This window comes from Vicugna pacos, chromosome 10 (assembly GCF_048564905.1).
Source record: "Vicugna pacos chromosome 10, VicPac4, whole genome shotgun sequence".
NCBI classification, from domain to species: Eukaryota; Metazoa; Chordata; class Mammalia; order Artiodactyla; family Camelidae; genus Vicugna; species Vicugna pacos.
Genome location: NC_132996.1, coordinates 23,090,664 through 23,110,577, shown reverse-complemented (window position 1 = coordinate 23,110,577; position 19,914 = coordinate 23,090,664). Strand labels below are relative to the sequence as shown.

The 19,914-nt window shown below is 49.0% G+C and overlaps 1 protein-coding gene across 3 annotated transcripts in view; it reads right to left on the bottom strand.

Annotated features, from left to right (window-relative positions):
• Positions 1–1,300: 1,300 nt before the first annotated feature.
• Positions 1,301–19,914, bottom strand: part of TENM4 (teneurin transmembrane protein 4) — a 709,295-nt gene continuing 690,681 nt past the window's right edge. For all 3 annotated transcript variants that reach the window (XM_072969126.1, XM_072969128.1, XM_072969127.1), the window contains 5 exons: positions 17,368–17,603; positions 13,387–13,683; positions 10,326–11,940; positions 4,966–5,108; positions 1,301–2,357 (listed from right to left, as the gene is read on the bottom strand). In XM_072969126.1, the coding sequence (XP_072825227.1) occupies positions 1,599–2,357; positions 4,966–5,108; positions 10,326–11,940; positions 13,387–13,683; positions 17,368–17,603 (3,050 nt within the window). In that variant the 3' untranslated portion in view covers positions 1,301–1,598. The remainder of the gene's footprint in view (positions 2,358–4,965; positions 5,109–10,325; positions 11,941–13,386; positions 13,684–17,367; positions 17,604–19,914) is intronic.

The window sequence follows — 19,914 nt, the reverse complement described above, 5'->3', positions numbered from 1 at the left end:
CACCCCCTGCCTGTTGGCTGCTGCCTCTCCCTGGGCGTGCCCTCCAGGCGTGGGTTGCACTGGCTCCCGAGTGGGCTTAAGCCCTTTCCCACTGACCTCAGGCATAGGTCCTCACAGGGACCATGGTAGCCTGGCCTCCTGGCTCCATGGGCACCAGTCTCAGGAACCACCCCCATCCTGGTCGGGGAGCATGACACTGCCAGGCCACACCAAGTGAGCTCTTTCCTCCTTTCTCATTAATCTTGTTTTGCAACCCTGGCTCGGCTCCTCTAGAGGGGAAGCTGTTTTAGAAGAACTTTACAGAAGGAAATGCCTGAAGGTTGCTCAAGTTGCATCCCAGCCCTGCAATTAGCCGAATACATGGGAGGCAGAGGGGCCTTCAGGAACTGGTTAGAAGGACGCTTGACTCGTGCCTTCCTCTCTTTGGCTGACTTTTTCTTAAGTCTCTTTCCAGAATCAAAGGCCACCAGGCACCTCTCTCCACACTCCTATTTCTCAGTGGTGGCAGCTGAGTGGTGGAGGGAAGGTACCCAAAGTCATGGGGAGAGGGCTTCACCTAGGAAGGCAGGCTGGTACCCTTGCCACCAATGCCATCCTTTCACCGTGGGTGGCCTTCCCCTCTGGACGTGGTGCCCAAGCTGAGGGCTTGCTGTGCAGTGCTGGTTCTCACATCTGACTTTGGGAGAGAGGAGGAGATGAATAAGGAACATCATGGGAGGACCAACCAACCACAGACATCCTGGGTGCCTCTGCCTCTTGGAGAGGCTGGGGCTCTTAGCCCCAGGATGATGTCACCAGACTGGGGAAGGACCTGGGAGACACTTTCTCCATCCCGGCATGGGGGTGGCACTGACAACTACACAGAATTTGCAAAAGGGGTAGGGGTTTCATTTAGCATCAAAATATAAAGCTTGGACAGGAGTTTGGGGCAGCTTGAAAAAGGTGCTGTGAGATCATGAAACTCCCCAGGGCAAGATGAAACCATCCATGGTCCTCTGGAGGCATGGAACACAGTGAGTAAAACAGCCCCTACTTGTCTGTGAGAGATTAGCCTAAGATCCTCAGGTCCTGCAGACCCTCCTTCCAGGCCCCCTCAGAAATTTGCTACTGGCCCGTGACTCTCTGCACCCCTCACTCCTGCCCAACCCCCATGGAAGAAAGAGTTGCACATGGGACAAGTTAGCACAGACACTCATGTCTCACATCACACTGGGTACCCAGGGACAGACAAGGACACACCCCAGGAGATGCATCTCAGCGAGGAGAAGTGTACCCAAAACAACAAGGAAAACTCCTCAAGGAAAAGGGAACAAAAGACAATAAGGTTTTCATTGTGATCACACTACAGAAAAAAAAAATACCTTCTGTTCTTTGCAAAAAATGTGTGAAGGCCAAATCTGTGTTTTTCTTTTCTTAAAAAAAAGGATGTTGCATGAATTACAATGCAACCAGTATCTTTTGTTTGCTGTTTTCTGCATTTGTTTAAAAAAAGGGTTTTTTGTTTTTTGTTTTTTGTTTTTTAAGTACAACACAGTCAGGTATGTGGCCACAAAAGAGTAGCTGTCTTTGGCAAGAAGTCCAGGCCGAGGACCTCTCTGTCACCTTCGGCCCATCTCGCTCTGTCTCATGAAGTGGATGTTGTTGGCGCTGTCTGACAGTTCCGGGTACTGCTCGACGGAGATCACGAAGAAGCCGTCGTAGCCTTGAACCCGCCCGGTGTTCAGCGCCTGCTGCTTCTCGCCCTCTGTCCAGGCCCGCAGGCCTTCCTCCCCATCCCGAAGTCGCTGCTGCTCTCGGGCCCAGGCCTGGCGCACGGCTCTCTGCCGGGCCAGCTCCAGCACCCGAGCCTTCTCCTCGTCCAGCGTTGTCCCGTAGCGGGTGTTCAAGCACAGCGCCCCATACTGGAGCTGGATGTCTGTGTAGCGTCTAGTCCTGCCATTGAGCATTGTGTTGATCTGGGACACGGTGACGTTGACCCCATTCTCCAGGGTTCGCCGCCCCCCGCTGAGGCCCAGGATGGCCAGGTCACCTTCGGAAGGTCCTGGTTTCACAAAGTAGTGAGTGTCCACCCCGTCGATGGTGAAGTGCAGGTTCTCCAGGTAGTGGGCGTTGTTCAGGATGGCAGCAACCCTCCTCCCGTCCTCGTTGGCCACACTGATGATGTCTGTGGCCACTCGGCCATCCTTCAAGGCGAACTTGACCCCCTTGCCAAAGACTGAGCCACTGGATGCAAACTTCTTTGTCTCTGGGGCCTGCTGGCAGCTGGTGATTGTGGAGCCGTAGAGCTGGTCAAAACGTTCCAGGGTAACGAAAGCCTTGAGCTGCTTCTGCACTTCACACTGTACCCCGAGGATAGACTGGTGGACAGAAGAGAGAGAGTGCGATAAGGGGGGAAGCCTCCAAGAGCCTGGAGAATCAGCTTACATAACTAAGTCAAGCCTATACAGATGTATTAGCCTGTAGCATCTAGCTCTACTGCTGACCACGAGGACACCCAGCCCTCCTTCATCCATCAGTTCCCCCTTCCTTCCAATCAGAAGCTGTTCAGGGAGCATCTCCTCTGGGCCAGGTCCTTTTCTGGGTGCTGGAGATACAACAAGGATTCAGACATCATCCCTGCCCTTGAAGAACTCATCATTTAGTGGGGAAAGACAGATGTGACAACAAGTAACTCCAATCCAATGTGATGACTGGTGGTCTAAGAGAAGTGACACTAATAGCTATAGCCAACATTTCTTGGTTTTTGAGCTGAATAATTCACATTCATTATTTCATTTGATCTTCACAATAACTTTATACAGTAGGTACACTTATTATTCTGGTTTTACATCTATGGAAACTAAGGCTCAACAAGGTTGTGACTGGCCCACAGTCATACAACTAGTAAGTGTGCAAGCCAACACTGAACCCAGGTCTGCCTGATTCTAGAGGCTCAATTCAAGGGCTGTTGGAGTAGGGAGGAGCAAATGCGGCTCAGAACCTCTCAGCCTGGAGGCGGAGGAGCGAAGTGGAGAAGGTGGGGTTCAAGGACAGGCTCATGCTTGAGTTGGGACTTGGAGGAGGAGGAGGTGACGTTAGATGGAGGAATGGCGAGGAATGAATTCTTGGCAAGAAGGCTTAGTAAGATGAAAAGTCGTGATTTATATAAGCCCTCTTTCCCTGCTTTACTGCTCTCCACCATGTTTATAAATGAATTTCAAGGGGGCCCTAAGCCCCCACAGTGCTTCCTGGGGGCTCCTTGAGTGCCCCCGCTCTTGGCTGCTTTGGGGGATAGGTTGGGTCCTGACTGCTTAGCTACCATCTACCTGGTTCAAGGAGCTCAGGCAGGCCCCAGGGCCTTATCAGCAACTTAGGGAAATGGCTTTAGAAACAGGCCCATCGGCTTCTCACTGAAATTAAGTCCTCTTTATAATTAATAGAACCCTGTCTGTGAACAATTATTTCCTAGAGTTTCACGAAAGCTGGAGTGCTCAACAACAAAGATCTCCAATGCTTGCCAAGGGCAGAAATCAATAATTCATTGACAGAGGAGGTTGGCAATGGGCCTGCTGTCAGAGGAGGGAGGGAGGGGGTGGAGAAGGGAGCCTTGGGGTGGGGGTGGAGCTGAGGGCTGTAATCAGCCCTGGGAAAACAGTCAGGGCCAGGGGCAGCTGGGCCGCATGGGGAAGGATGGTGGGGACTGGAGAAGGGCGGAGGGGCAGGGCTAGGGCAGCAGGGAGAAGATGGGCTTGGTGACCAGACAGACTTGGGTTCTCATCGCCTTCTGCCACTTTCTAGCTGACCTTGGGCCACTTTCCCTCTCAACTCTGGTCTCCTCCTCCTGTAAAATGGGGAAGAAGGCTGAATTCACAGGGTGGTTTATTTTTTTTCAACCATCTGTTCATTCAACAAAAGTCTTCCATGCACCTGCTATGTGCAAAGCACTATGCTGGGACAAAATAAGACCCAGTACTTGCCCTCTTGGGTCCAGGGTCTAGTGGAGATACAGGAATGAAATAATAATGTGGTGAGTGCTTTGAAAGAGGCTGATATAGGGTGCCACCAGAGCACAGGCACGCAGAATCACATTCACAGAGTCTAGGTGAAGGAAAGGCTAAGCTGAGGCCTAATGCAATCAGGTTGGAGTAAGAGACATGATGTATACGTTTCTGACCACCAGCAGAATGCCATTCGGCAACCCTGCTTTCCTCCTCTGTCTCTTGTCCCCCTGGACAGGGATTCCCTGGAAGGCCTGGTCTCTGCCTGATTCATTCCTGCATTCACTGGGCTCCTGAGGCACAGCACCTGGAAAAGCCAGCTCCTGGTACAGATCTTATGAATGAGGGGGGCAGTGGGAAGAAGTAAGCAGATGGATGCCTGAAGTGAGGGGGTGGGATGAAACTGTTTTTAAGAATCACGATAGCTGTATAATTCTATGAGTCTTTGAAATTGGGTCATAAAAGGAAGACGGGGAAAATGACAGTTTTTTGAACACCTACAGATGGTTCTGGGTTTGAACCCTGCTCTGCTCGATCCTTGCTGTGTGGCCTTGGAAAGCCTCATGCATTCAATCTGTAAAATGAGAACAGCCATAGCAGGGGATATCTGTGTGTTGATTTATGTAGTTGCATCAAGGCGCTCAGAAAAATGTCACCTTTGTATTTAGAATACACCTTCCCTGCTTGTACTTTTGTTCTGGGTTGTGACAAAGGCTCCTTGTTTCCGGGGAATTCCAAACTCAGTGTAAGACACAAAACTCCTTAATTTGGCTTGTGAGGGTCTGTGTCTATTAACAGCTGGGTCCACAGTGACTTGCCAGTGGTGGGGTTATTAAGTATTCACAGAACAGTTTCTGGCAGGCACTGTGAACATACCACATCCATTTCTATCATCTGCCCAAGCTTTCCTGAAAGGCTGGTGGGGCCCACCTCTGTAATATCTGGATGGCCCGAGGGGTGGGCTGCCAGGTGGCCAGGTGTGAATTACCTTGCTGTTGTCCCATTCCTGAGTTTTCATCTGTGTGTGGACCAGCTCGTAGGATGGTTCCATGGCATCCATGTCTGGCTTGGGATAGCCAGGAATCACATTGTGAAGCTGGAATCCGAAGGTGAGGAGCCAGCTGTTGACATCTGGGTGGGAAAAAAGCGAAAACATTCCCCTGGAGTCAGTGGACTTTGGATGTGACACATCCCAAGAAAGCAGCCTACTGTTAGGCTGGGGTGAGGGTGAGGACAGGGAGGGCTGCTGGTGGCAGAGTCAACTGGTACAAGCATGCTGGAAGCTGTTTCACGATATGGAAGCCGGACAGGCTCTTAGGACTGAGCGTCCCCTCCTAGGGACGTATCTGCAAGAGACGTCAAGTAAGTAGAACCAAGGTTTCCAGACTCCCCTTTCTACTGCCATTCTCCCCCTGGGACCTTCAGCTTCATAGCCAGGGGCAGCTGCTGATGGATGAAGACTCCTCCACATGTACCCCCAACATCAATAGGAGACATTTACAGAGGGCATCACACCCAAAGGAAGGATGTTAATGAATGACTTTCAAAGAGAAAATTCACTTAAGAGACAAACTCTCCCTCCTTTCGTCCTTTTTTTGGGGGGGGGCAGAGATTAGAGCCTCAGGGCCAGCGTGCATCCCCTCTCCCACATCCTGCCTTTTATCTACTCTGACATTCCAAGGAAGGCACTTAACCTCCCTGTGCCTTCCTTTCCCAGTCTTTATATTGGGTTTGAGGATCTAGCCTCATAGGCATGGGATTTATTGGTTTTATAACATTCCTGGGGGGTTCCTAATGATAAAACATCAGGTATAGAGACAGGTGGGATATTATTGTCATGAGGATCTGGCTCATTGAAGACTGGAATCAGAAAGCCAAGACATAAGGAAAAGAAAGAGGGTGGAGGCTGTGCCATCAGTTACCTGTCCTGCTCTGGCTGGGTGCCTTTTGTGTGCCTAGAACAGCTGTCACAGACCCTCAGCTTGCACCCTCAGGACCCTGAAGGGGATACGAGACGTAGGCATAGATAACTGTGACACAAGAGAAAGGTCAAGAGGAGGGCAGAAGTCTTTGGGTTGCACTGGCTGACAAGTCTTCATGAGGATGATGGCCTTTAAGCCAGACACTGAAAGCTCTGTAAATTTTGTCAGGCTTCAACAGAGATGAAGGGGCACCCCAGGCAAAGGCCACTGGGTAAGACAAGGTCTGGAGAGGGGAGGTGAATCTTAGGAGTGTTCAGGTTCAGCAAGGCAGAGAGAGAACCACAAAGGAAAACCGTGGCTGGAGCAGGAGGAGCCTGGGCTGGTGGGTGGGAGGTGATTGGGGGTCTACAGGAGAAAGACAGAAAGTCTGTGTCCCAGCATGGCTCAGCCTTCCTTGGGAAGAGGCAGCTGAAGATGCCAAAGCAGCTGTTGACCAGAGACTCAAATCCAAAGTCTGGAGAAGGCAGGATTTGGAGCTGAGCCTCAGAGCCAGCAACTCCAGGCTGTGGGCGTCCAGGCCCACTACTGGCTTCTTCCAAAGCAGACAGATCCCCGGTCAGGGAGCTTCTTAGAGTCCAGACATCAGTGGAACAGTCTTCCCCTATGACCCACTGAGTTCATCCCAGTGATGGGAATGCCCTTTGGGGTCAACAACTGTGTCCCTGTCTCCACTGCATCCCATGTTGCGTTTCCATTCAAGAACCTCTGATTTGCCTTTTTCTTTCCCGATTCTTTTTTGTTTGTTTGTTTTGGGATGTTTCAGAGCCCCTCTCTTGGGTTTGAAGCCTGGCGGTGCTGAGGTGGAGGGGTGGTAGAAAGGGAAGCTTGGAAACCCAGGTTCTACTTCTAGAAAGATCATATAAGGGAAAGAACATGGTGAGGGAAGTCAAAACCTAGGTCCAAACTCTGGCTCCTCAACTTGCAAACTGTGTGAGTTTGGACAGTCTCCTTAACCTCTCTGAGGTTGTTTCCTTATCTGCAAACTGATGGGAGAAATGGTTTTCACCAAGTCATGGAGAAGAATACTACCAGTGTTACCATTTGGGGGCAGCCGTCGCCTAGGAACCATTCTGTTTGTTACATAAATGATTCGATTTCATATATTTTAAAGTGTCCATCTTGGTTCCTGGCTCATATAAAGTTTTCTGTGTTTCCTCAAACCATGCCTCCATGTCCCTGGTCCTCCATTTTCTCATTTGTAGCATGAGGCGCCTAGACCAGATTTCCTCCAAAGTCCCCTTCCTTACTGAGTTTCTAAGAATCTCTGATTGTATGAATCTTGGCAGATGGTTCTTTGGGAAATTAAAACAAACAGAATGGGTTGGGGGGGTGGGAACCCTGAAAAGCCATTTTGCCTGAGGCTGAGAACTTGCATCTGAATTTGTAGTTGCAAAGGAATGGTTCTATAAGGAATACTGCAAATTCCCAGGACACCAGGGGGCTGAAAAGAGGCCTGGGTCTTAATTATAAGTGATGGAAGGTGGGAAATTTTCTCACTAGGCCTTTAGGAAAAATGCTGAAAACTGATTTTTCATCGGTTTTTCTACTGTGCTTTTCTGAGGAGTTGGGAGTTTTACTCTTCTTTCCTATGACATCAGAGGTGGACATTCCCCTCAAGTTAAAAAGCTCTTTACGCATCCGTCCCAGACATTAGTGTGGCTGCCTAGGACAGTGATGAATAATGACCCCTTCCACGCATGAGCTCTGCACTTTACGGGGAGAATTCGAACCTAAGAACGAGGAGTTTGGAGTCAGACATAGCAGAGTTCTAACCCCAGCCTTGCCGCCTCCTGTTGGGCTGGTTCCTTTCCCTCTCTGACCCTCCCTTCCCCTCTCTGTAAACGGGGTCAATGGTCCCCATCTCAGAGGCTTCAAGTTAGGGTTAAGTGCAATATTGTACTGTACAGCACAGGGAACTATATTCAATATCTTGTAATAACCTATAATGAAAAAGAATATGAAAAGGAATATATATATATCTGAATCACTATGCTGTACACCAGAAACACAACATTGTAAATCAACTATACTTCAATTAAAAAAAAAAGTGCAATAGTGTACACCATGTGTCAGTGGTGGACATTTGCAGGCTGCCTTCCTAGTGTCCCATTCGGCCTTCTCACTCTCTTTCTGGGGGATCCGTGTACTTTTAGGGAAGCTGACTCCACCTAAAGGCTCAGCACTGGAGCATGTGACCTAGGCTAAGCCAACCAGTGCACTCTGTCTCCCCAGCCATGGTGACTGGGTCAGGGCTTGTCATGTGACCTGAGCCTCTGCAGTATAGGCTTAAGACCCTATAGTGGAGTATAAGCCAGGACCCTTGAAGAAATTCTTGGAACAAAGATGCCCTTTTTATTGCTGTTTTTTCTGGCTGTGGATGAGGTTGCACACAGCCCACGCGGAAGCTGAATGGCCGGGCTTCATAAGAATTAGTAGTATCTTGGTTTTTCGTACTAAAATTGTTCTTTGCACCATTCTTTCTTCAGCTACAGTAACCTATAGGAAACTCGTTGGCGGCTGAGGCAGGGGGCGTGCTATCTGCAGGAAATGTCCTCTCAATCTGTTAAGTTTTTCTGGGGCTGGCAGCTAGCTGAGCACTGTGAACACTGAAACCTGGTTGGGATATTCCTGTGCATCCACAGGCCCCAAGCATGCTTTCATCACACCTGCTCACCACTATGTCCTCTCTTCTTCCCCACTCTTGGGACTCCTGCTCTCACCATGACCCCCTGGAATTCTTCCCTGAAAGAAGAATCCTCTAACTGCCGTCTGCAGAAACAGGTCCAGACGGAGCCACCAGGAAGCCACCATGCCCCTAAGGGGCACGCATGCAGCTGTACATGCTGCCCTCTCTGCACTGTTGCGCGTGCAGTGCCCTCCCCCTGGACTGCCTTTCTCCCTGTTACCTGGTGAATGTCCCCTCTAGGCGGGCCTCACACATCAGCTGCTTCTAGGACAGAGCCAGCTGTGCCTCCTGTGTTTCACTGGCCATCAGTGCAGACCTTCATCATGGGCCCCTCACACTGGACAGCAGTTGTCCATCTCGCCTCTTGCAGGGTGAATTCCTGAAGGGCAGGGATCATCTTTCTATCCCCAGTGCCTAAAACAGTGGCTGCACAGAGGAGGCCTTTGTCCAATGAATGAAACTGCCTTAACATGGGGGCAGGAAGACTGCGTCACAGGACAGAAGAGGGGGAGACAACCAGGTTCGCAAGTTGCCATGCCCGACTTTTGCCCACCAAAAGCTCTCTTCTATAAAAAGTGATGGTTTTATTCAGATTTGAATCGCCACAGCTGCTCTGACTCCTGAGGTCTTCTGTGGCTAGCCTGGCAGTGGCTGCTTGCTGGAACGAGGCTGTTGAAGACATTGCTGGCATGTATGAACTATGGGACACTTTATACTCAAGTTGGCCTCACAGTAGTGAAGACCAAAGCCCACTTTTAAAATCAGAGGGTAGAGGAAAGGGAACCAACATGCGGCACGTGCTGTGCTAGGCAGGTTATAAACTGTACCTCATTTCACCCTGGCAGCCATCCTACTAGGTGGGTTTTTTGTTTTTTTCTATTTGTCCATCTGTTCTTTGCTCCTTTCCCCTCTCTTTTCTCATCCTTTTTGGATTACTAATTTAGTCTTCATTTTATCTCCACTATTGACTGATTAGCTCTGCCTCTGTTTTCTCTCTTGGTAGTTGCTCTAGGATTTATAATATGCATATTTAACTTATCAGAGGCAGGGGAGGTATTCTATCTTTAATTTATAGATCAGAAACTGGAATTCAGGGGAAATTAAATTAATTTTGTGACTGTCATAACTTAGAAATGATGGGTCCTTCACCCATTTCTGTCTCTAAAAGTCTGAATTTTCCATTACATCATCCCAAATAAGAAAACTGAATTCTTTTTTGTTTCTTTCTTTTTCTTTTTTTGCCATAGCTTCACCAAGCTTATCAGGGACTCATCACCAGCCTGATCTCTAGGTCAGAAACTCTCAAAGTGCATTCCGGTGGGATATTAGGGTTTCACGGTGAAAAAGGGGGTTTCATGGTCAGATAAACTTGAGAAATAGTGGGTAATTATATGAAACAGGTCTCCTTACTACAGGACTTCTCAGGGCCTTTCATAAGCTGAAATGTACTATGAAAATGCAAGAATGGTGGTTGTCCTGTCAAATTGATTTGATGCCAAAACCAGTTTTTCCAGAGCATTTCTCTGAACTAGTATTTCTTCAAAAATACTTTGGAAAATCCTGCTCTAAGGGAAAGTCAGTGTTTCCCATTACCTGACACTGGCTTTCTCGAGGTGGACTGTCTTGTCAGATGACCAGAGTAATCGTGGTTCCAGCCCTCTAACAAGCCCTGATCCTCACCTGTCATGAAGCACTTGATGTCCTGAGAGTTGCTGATAGGGTTGTTGTTTTTAAACATATAGAGATTAAAAGGCATGATATTGCTGCTACTAAGGTGCTTCCACAACTCGTGGTCGGGGCTAGTCCAGCGACCAGCCAGCACGTCGTAATCCCGCCGGCCCATGTGGACGAGCTTGGTGAGTGGATCATAGAGGCCCCCGTGGTAGCCGATGATGATCTGGAAGTTGGGGTTGGTGTCCATGTAGATCTCCCCGTAGGCTGTGTACAGGATCTGCTTGATCATCAAGCCCGTTCCACTGAAGACAGCAAGAGGGGTCCCGATGTTGTCACAAGCTATGTAAAACTCATCTCCGCTGCTCAGCTCCATGGCGAAGAGGTGTCCTTGCAGGTCGTAGTAGAGGGATGTGATCTCAGAGCTGGAGTGGTTGTAGAGGTGGGTGACCTTGGTGGGGCTGGTCAGGTCTGCATAAAAGAACTGCAGGTGGTGGCTGTGGCTGCTCTTGCTGGACACCCGCCGCCCCAGGCCATCGTAGCGGTACCTGACGCTCCAGCCACCACCCCGGTTGTAGGCCTTGATGAGCAGCCCTGCTGAGTTGTACTCAAAGACATCACTGCCCCGCTGCCTCAGGAAACCATCCTCGTCCATCTTGTACTGCACGTCACCCAGCCTGGTGATGCGGTCCCGGAGGTCGTACCGTAGCGGGGTCAGCCGTGCACTGTTCCCGGGGCTCAGTAAGTGCAGGTTCCCATTGAGGTCATAGCTGTAGCGCCACAGTGGCTTATCATTGATGGAGACCGTCTGCAGCTGGCCGTCGACATCGTACTCATAGGAATAGCGAGTGGTGTTGGCGTAAGGTCCCACCTTCAGCTCTTTCTTCACGACTCGCCCCATGTTATCATACTGGACGGTCATCCAGTACATGAGCGAGCGGAAGATCTCGTACTGGACTTCCTTCATCCGGCCGTACGCATCGAAGTGCTTGGTGTGGGTCATGACCGCTGTGGTGATGATCTGGTTAATGTCATAGTAGATGACTCCAAACTTCCCAAACTGCTCAGTCTTGCCCGACACGTCATCATAGCGATAGAGATCGATGGGCAGCGGCGTCTCGTTGATCACGGCCTGCATGCTGGTCACGCGGAAGCTGTTGTCATAGTTGTAGTCAAAACGGGCATTGACCATACCTTCCTCAGTGAAGCGGAAGATCTGGCGGTCGATCAGAGGCCCGATCTGACGGTAGCGGATGGTGCAGGTGAAGCCCTCGTTCTGCAGGTTGATGGTCTTCAGCATGCCGGCGGCCTCGTCGTAGGTGAAGCTCACCTTGGTGGTGTCGTACAGCATCTCAGCTAGCTTGGACAGCCTGCCATACTTGTACATCACCCTGCGGCCAGTGCCCAGGTAGAAGGTGTGGAGGAGGTGCCCGTCCTCAGTGAAGTCCTGGATGACTGAGGCGTTGCCCTCGGGGGGCTGGTAGATGTTCCTGTAGTAACCCACTGAGCGGATGGTCTCCAGCGTCTGCCGGGCCACATTGGGCATTGTCACAGAAGAGAGGCGGTCATTCTTGTCGAACTCGAAGATATACTGCCTCTGGCTGTGGAGGAGCAGCACCATGGACTGCAGGGAAAGAAAACAGATGAGAGGAGGGTGCTGGGAAGGAAGGGTAGGTCTGTGAGCCCAAGACTTAAAGGAAAGGAGTGAGAGGCCAAGGAAGCTGGTGGTTCTCCTAAGTTATGCCCAGACCAGAGCTTTCCAACCAGTGTGTCCTAGGATGCTGCAGTGGGGTACGGGTGTGCTAAGAGAAGGACTTCTCTCTGCCCCTGGCCCTGGCAGGGCCTGGGGCCCCAGAGCTCCCAGGCCATTTGCTTTCCTATGGTGAGAAGCCTTGTCTGCACCTTTGCGTTTGGTCCAAAAATGGTAACTTCAGTGTGTGATGGGGTACAAGAAAGGTTGGGAACACTGGCCTAAAAGATCTGCAGCAGCCTCTCTCCTGGATTCCTTGCTACAGATTCCTTCTCAGATCAATCTTCCTACTCAAGCAAGAATGGTTATCCTAAAACACAGCTTGACAATGTCTATTGCCAGACAACTTCTGTTGACTCCCTATGGCCTACAGGATAAAGACGTATCTGAGAAAGGCGTTTCAGGTTTTGCACAATTGTTTATGTAATAACAGGTCATACGCCCACCCTGGGGCAGCGTGGGCTGTGATGGGAATGGAGAAACCTGGTTTCTAATAATAGACCCACTGTGTGGCCCTGAGAAAGTCCTTTCCCTCTCTGGGTTTGGTTTTTCAGTGTTTGAATGACCTCCAAGGTCTCTCTTGGTTCTACCACAGAACACTGCTCTCAGAGATGAGAACATTGCACAGAGTAGGGAAGATATCGCAGATCAGGCAGAGCCTGGGCCCTGGACAGTTGACCAGGAGCAGAACGCAAAGAAAGAATCTGGGTACCAGAATCGGGGCATGAAATACAGACTGTTGCAGGAATAAACCAGCAGATAACAGGCCAGAGGCATCTGGGCATCAAAGTCACCATTTTCTCTTATTTGGGACCAACTTTTGATTTCAGACCTTTTCTGATTCTTAGTCTCGGGGATGAAATGAATCCTGAGCTGAAGCAGAAGGGACTTACTAAAGCCACACCTAGGACTTAAAGCTCAGGATTAAGCACTTCTTGCTTAATCCTGATCCCAGGCTTCTGCCTTGTTCTCTGTGTACCCTTGACCTGGGAGCAGACCCCTGCCTGGGTCCAGACCCCAAATCCTGCTCCATATGTCCAGAAGTGTTTGGGCCTGATTCTAGCTCTAGCCCATCAGGTGGGACCTTCACATTCTCCTGCCCCAGGACCCCTCACTTGCCACACCATCACCATAATCCATCCAGACAACCCCCGGGGCCCCCTGGCCCTCTGATGCAGATTTTCCTGAACATTTCCTTTTGGAGACCACATGGGTCATATCTATCCCAATGAGGTCAGCAGGTTGGCCTGGCCACAAGTGAGCCACTGTGGTCAGTATTCTATATGGTGAGGCCAGTGATGGAGGGAGACAGACACCTGCCTTCTCTAAGTACGTGTAGCTCCAGGTCTTCCCGTCAGCGAAGATCCGAGATGTGATGCGACCCGCCTGGTCGTATTCCATCCTCTCAGACATGATGCCCCTCTGGACGCCGGCAATGTGGCCCCCCGGGGAGTACGTGACATTGACGCCGTTCAGCCTGCTGCTGGGTGACCAGAGGCTGGGCCGTCCCGCCTGGTCGTACAGGATCCGGAGGGTGAACTTGCGGTGGTCGTCATAGATCTTCTCTGTGCGTGTCACGCGGTCAAAGTCCAGGGACAGGAGGTTCCGGTTGTGAACCTGGGGCAGGGGTAGGAGGAAAGAGACAATCTAGATATTGAGAACTTGGTCTGAGAAGCTGCCGAGAAGAGGAGGCAGCACAGGTCATGGGTGGCGAAAGACAAGGGTTTGGGGCCTAGCTCTGTCACGTGTCAGCTCTGTGAAGTTTCCTCATCTGTAAAATGGGAATAATAGTGCCAATTACACAGGGCTGTTGTGAGGGTAAAGACAGTGCAGATGCGGGGCAACTAGTAGCTATTACTGGAGACCATCCACATCATGTCCTGATGTGGTTCTCCTACAGAAGACAGAAAGGCAGATCCTTCTTGACTCCCTTCTGAAAAGGGAGAGTGCACATGGGCCCAGCAAATCGTGTCTGACCCATTTATTACGTGCCAGGCATTGTGGTCCTCCTTGACACTGGGGAGACCAGAGTCAGGGACAAGGTCCAGGTCTTGTGGTTGGTGAGTCTGGATTTGACCCTCACCACTGCAATGTGCCAACCTATGCTCTGTGGTCCTCTGAGCGAGTCCGACCCTTCTTGGGGCTTTGGACTTCCTAGCCCTTCTGAGGTCTCTCTTGCCCTCTGCTACCACAGTGAGGGCTTCTTTGTCACCTCAGTCAGCTCCTAAGGCATCTTCCTCTTAGAGGCCCTGGGAGGCAGTACATGTTTGAGTCTAGGATGGCTGATTTGGCTGTGGGTCATCTGGGGACACTTCCCTAGGTTTTGGAACATTTTGCTCCTGCCTCTGGGATCCTGAGCCCTTTGTGTGATCTCTGCCTGGGCATACAATTCAACTTCCTTTCAGAGTCAGAAATACAGGGTTCCCACAGGGGTAGCAATAAGTCATGTTTTTTTGTATTTTAATAAAGAAATACACTTCAGAGGCTTGTTTCTGTATTTGGATGTACCCTTTAGACCCGGTTGTCCCTGAAAGACTGCCAGGTACTCTGAAGCTAAAATGCTAGTTCCCTCTAATTGGTGCCTGGCCTGATGGGGCATGTGGGCCCCTTTTCTGACTCTTCCATTAGTTCCTGGTTCAGTTTGACAAGGAGGTAGGAAGACCCAAGAGGGAAGCAGACAATGCAGGTCACATGATACAAAACCAGATATGTAGATTAAGGTAATGAAAGGCCCTCTCGGGCTCTGTGTGGTAAAAAAAAAAAAAGGGGCTTAGGTCTCAGAAACAAGCCCAGGAGTCCAGCCTCGACTCTGTGACAGACTTTTCTGTGTGACCTTGGGCCAATGCCTTTCCCTCTCTGAGTCTTGATTTCTTTCCCTGTATAACAATAACAGTGCTGTTATGAGGACTGAAGAAACCTCAGTAAATTACCTAGTGAAGGGCTCCACAGAAGGTACTGAGGTAATGGTTGTAGTTATTTCCATTAAATGACAGTAAATGATCACGGTCATTCTCAGAGGAAGTAGAGACATGTGTGTCTCCCTTCTCCCCAAACAAATTCCAAAGCCTTGAAAATAAGGATTTATAATGATGGTGCTGAGACGACTTTAGCTGTGAATGGCTTGGTTATAATAAGGTTGCCTTCCCAGGGGTAATCAAACACAATTGCAGAAGCAAAAACAGTGTGGCAGACAATTCCCATGAAATATCAGAGGTGTTGGAGGCTGAAGCTGTGTTCCTTTGCAGAGAGAGCAAAGAAGAGGCAGGGTCTGCACTGCCAACAATGATGGGAGCCCTTTTAAAGCATCTTTGGGAAGGTGCCCTGTGACTGCCTCCAAGGTGGTGCCACTTGGCCAGCTTCCCCCCTCATCCCCTTGAGGGCCCCTCGTGAAGGGGAGCCACACCTCTGCAGCAAAATTAATAAAATTGAATTAAGCAGCTCACTAGGGAACCGCCTAATGCTTCCTGTGCACGGCAGTGGCGGCAATGAGATTACTTTACATCTTTCTTTATTAAAAAAGTTCCCAGTTGTATAAAAAATGAGCTCCATTATGGGGAGGTGCACCCGGCTAACATTCTAATTCCACACGCCGCCACTGTGGGTGACCATTTATTTTGGGAGGACGTGGAGATGTGGCCACTCGACTGGAGCGCTATTAATCTCAGGCTGGGAGAGGAACCAATTAAAGCCTGGGAAACTTTTGGTCCAGTTCACACGGCAGAGAGGAAATCCTAAGAGCGCTAATTGCTGCTGTTTACTGAGCACCTGGGATCTTCCGGCCCTGGGCTGGGTGCACCAAATGTATCATCTGGTTTCTGCAGAGGAATCTGAGGCTCAGAGGAGCTGCTGGAGGCTACACCTGTGACTCAGGCAAGAATCAAACCCAGGTCAAACGTTCCACTTAGCACACTGCCTCAGATGGGTAGGAAGGGCTCCTGGAGAACTCACACAGGGGGTGCAGAGAGGCCACCGAGGGTGGCCCACGGAGAACAGAGACAGCTAGGCCTTCCTCGGGGAACTAGTGGAAGACTTTCCCACGGTAGATAGCTGCTTGGCTTGTTGGCTGTTGAGGGACACAGGAAGCCTTGTTTTCTGGCCCTAGTTGTGTGACACTGAAGAAGTCACTTAATTTCTGTATCTGTCGTGAGAACTGAATCATGAGACATGGTGCCTATTTCTAGTCGTTACCGCCGCCCAGCTACATAAGTCTGGAAAAATCCTTTCTCTCCCTGGACCCTGGACGCCCCGTGTGTGAAAGAATCAACTTTCTTTGAGAGAAAAGGCAGGGGGCTCAAGACAGCCCCAGACGTGTTGCAAGAAGATGCCTCTGTGGTTTCTAGGAGTCAGGAGCAACTGATTCAGCCCTGCGGGGCCCTGCAGCTCCCCAAGCCCCTAAGGAGCACCTGTGCTCGGTCAGGCGCTGTGCTGAAAGCCAGGGCTGGTCTCCCGTTTTCATTCTCCTATCACCTTCCTTTCTGAAGCTGGAGGGAAAAGCAGCTGGGTGATTGGCCTCTGGCGCAGAGGCCACACTGAAGAGACACGGGAGTGAAGCAGAGAAAGGGCTGGTTCAGGGCATCCACACGCTGAAAAGCACTCTGAGATGCCAGACTGCAGATGCCACCCACTGGCAGCAACTGCTCACCTTGCCTGGAGCGAGAATGTGACTTAGGTTCCACAAGAGCTAAACTGAATCTCGGTACACGTTAGCAAGTGCTAACAATAACAGTAGTAAGGACAGCAATAACAATGACAACTAGAATAGGTATAACTGAACACTTACTATTCTTTTTAATGGAGGTTCTAGGGATTGAACCCAGGACCTGGTGCATGCTGAGCACATGCTCTACCACTGAGCTATACCCTCCCCCATAATGACCACTTACTATGTGCCAGACTCTGTATGAGACACTTGATGTATTATTTCTAACCCTTGTACAGCTTATAAATTGGTTTTATCTTCCCCATTTTATAGATAACGGAATTGAAGTTTTATGAGATTAAAAATCTGCCCAAATTCACTCAGGGAGCAATAGAAGCTGGAGACTCAATTCCAGCCTGATGAACATCAAAGTCGGTTACCTTTCCACCAACAGAGTTGAAAAAATACATGAGACTTTTACTGTATGCAGTTGTCTAATCTGCTTTCCCCTCTGCAGATGAGGAAACGGAGGGCCCAGGAACACTTTCTCCCCCAGGAACAGCTTCGAGAACAGAACCCAGTTCTCAGATTCCTCCTCCTTCCTTCCCCTCCAGGACCCAGCTGCCCCAAGAGGCTGAGACTGGCTGGGAGGCCTGGCTCACCCGAAGCCGGCGCCCGAAGACGGTGACCTGGCCTCGAGCCTGCTCCTTGCGCTGCCGCCACTCCACCAGGTTGAGGCCGTTGTCGATGGGCAGCGTCACATTCCTCTTGCCCACGGTGGGGTTGACGGTCCCAGCCAGCAGGTGGGGCTCCGTCTGCAGGGCCACCTCCATGCCATTGGCCAGCAGCAGCCGCAGGGAGCCGTCGGCTCCGATGTAGTAGCTGTTTCGGACCTGGTCTGAGGAAGACATGAGGGACGAGCTCTGCTCAGGAGGGCTGAGGATGGAGGGAGGTGTGTGTACAGTGGAGGCAGTACTGTGGCTTTTAAATGTGGTGATTGTTCCGACTATAGACACAAAACATTGTCATTGAAGAAAACTGGGAAAATACATGGAGATCCATGAGCTCAGTCCCCAGAGAAAACCACTGTAAATATTTTGGTATATTCCTAGATTTTAGGATATTTCTGAATATATTTATAGCTAAAAATGGTTTATAGTGTTTTTCACTGATCATTGTACTATTTTGTTGAATATTTTTCATAAATGTTTTTCTTAATGACTGCATACTATTCCATTGTATGGACACACCATCATCCATGTAATCAGCCTTCAAATAGATATTCTGGTTGTTTCCAGTTTTTCATCATTACAAATAACACTGCCAATAAACATATTTTAAACATTAGGCTTGGGGAGAGACTATAGAACAGTGGTAGAATGTATGTTTAGCATGCATGAGGTCTGGGGTTCAATCTTCAGTATCTCTATTAAAAATAAATACATAAACCCAATTACCCCTCCCCCCAAAAATAAACAAATAAAAATAAACATTAGGCTAAGTGAAAGAAGTCAGACACAAAAAGTTACATATTGTATGAATCAGTCCATTTATATGAAATGTCCAGAATATGCCAACTCGTAGAGACAGAAAGTAGATTAGTGAGGAAAAGGAGAATACAGAATGATTGCTAATGGATATGAGGTTTCTTTTTGGGGGTGGTAAAAAATTCCTGGAATTATACGGTAGTAATGGTCGCACAATTCTGTAAGTAAACTAAAAAACACTGAATTATACTCTTTAACAGGGTGTATTTTATAGTATGTGAATTATACCTCTGTTAAAAAAATATGCTTTTTGGATAAATCAATGTCTTCATTTTGGGTTATTTAATCAAAAAAGACTCCTGAAAGTAGGATTATTAAGGCTCTCCCACTAGGGCAACAACACTCTTTACAACAAGGTAAAAACTTTAATATGTAGAACAATGACAGAATGCCAAATATATATATTATATATGTGTTTTAAATCACTGTCATATATAGACACATACATGGGTGTATATGTCTCTCTATATATGACAATGATTTAAAAATAGATCTGATTTTTAAATTTTAAATCCAGTTAAAACATTTTAATTAGGACCTTTAGCTAAAAGAAACTTCTGGAGGAAAAATAAATTTCAGCTGTAAAATGCACACTTTGTTCTTTTCTAAAAACGGAAACACCCTCCGAGTTTGTGCTGCAGTCTCCTGCCTCTTGCTGTTCCTCGGCTGTTGCTCCTGTAGGCACTGCCCCTCCGTTTACTAAATGCTAGCCTGAGTCCCTCCTTCAAGCCTCCTCCCTAAAGCTTCCCTCGTTCCTGTGGTCAGAATGAATGTTCTCCCCTCCCTTAGCCTCTTTATGGGCCTCACTAGTGGTCTTGTAGTTGAGGGGTGTAGGGTTCACCACTCTGTGAATGAATGAATTCTCAAATCCTGAAAGGCCTCCTGTGAAAGGCACTTCTGCACAGAGACTAAGAGTATGGACTTGGGAGCCAGGCTGCCCGGGTTCCAGGCCTAGCTCTGCCACTCTCTTGCTGCAAGACCTTAGGCAAATTCCTTAACCTCTCATGCCTCTGTTTCTTTCTCTGCACTTTGGGGAGAATAATTGTACTTTACCTCTTAGGGTTAAGTGAGATAATGAAGATGAAGATCTGAGAACTGTACTTAGCAGACAGTGTGCGTGAGGTTAAATGTTAGCTATTACTAGTTTTACGTGTCTGGCACTGTGCTCGTCACTGTCACGTCTAGCTCTTGTCATTGCTCCTCTCTCTCTCCCACCCCGTTTCACACACCTGTCACAGTGAACTCTTCTAGTACTGATCCTGGTCCTTCAACAGCTCCCCTTGCCTTTAGATTAGTGGTTAAGAGAATGTGTTCTAGAGAATGTCTGGATCCAAATTTCCTACTAGCTGTGTGACTTTGGACAAGCTAATTAATCTCTCGATGCCTCACTGGCTTTATCTGGAAAATGGAGATATTAAACATACCTCAGAGGGTTGTTGTGAGGATTTAACAGGCCAATGGATATAAAATACTAAAAATGTACCTCATACCAATTAAGTGCTATAAAATGTTAGCTATCTTTATTGTTATTATTGTATGAGTCCAGTAAACATTGGCTGGATCGAACTAGAAACATACTAGGCTAGGTCACGCAGTAAGGATGTAGTTTCTGCAGGCAGCCCTCACTGAATCTTCCCTGCTAGTATGGCATCCGATCCGCCT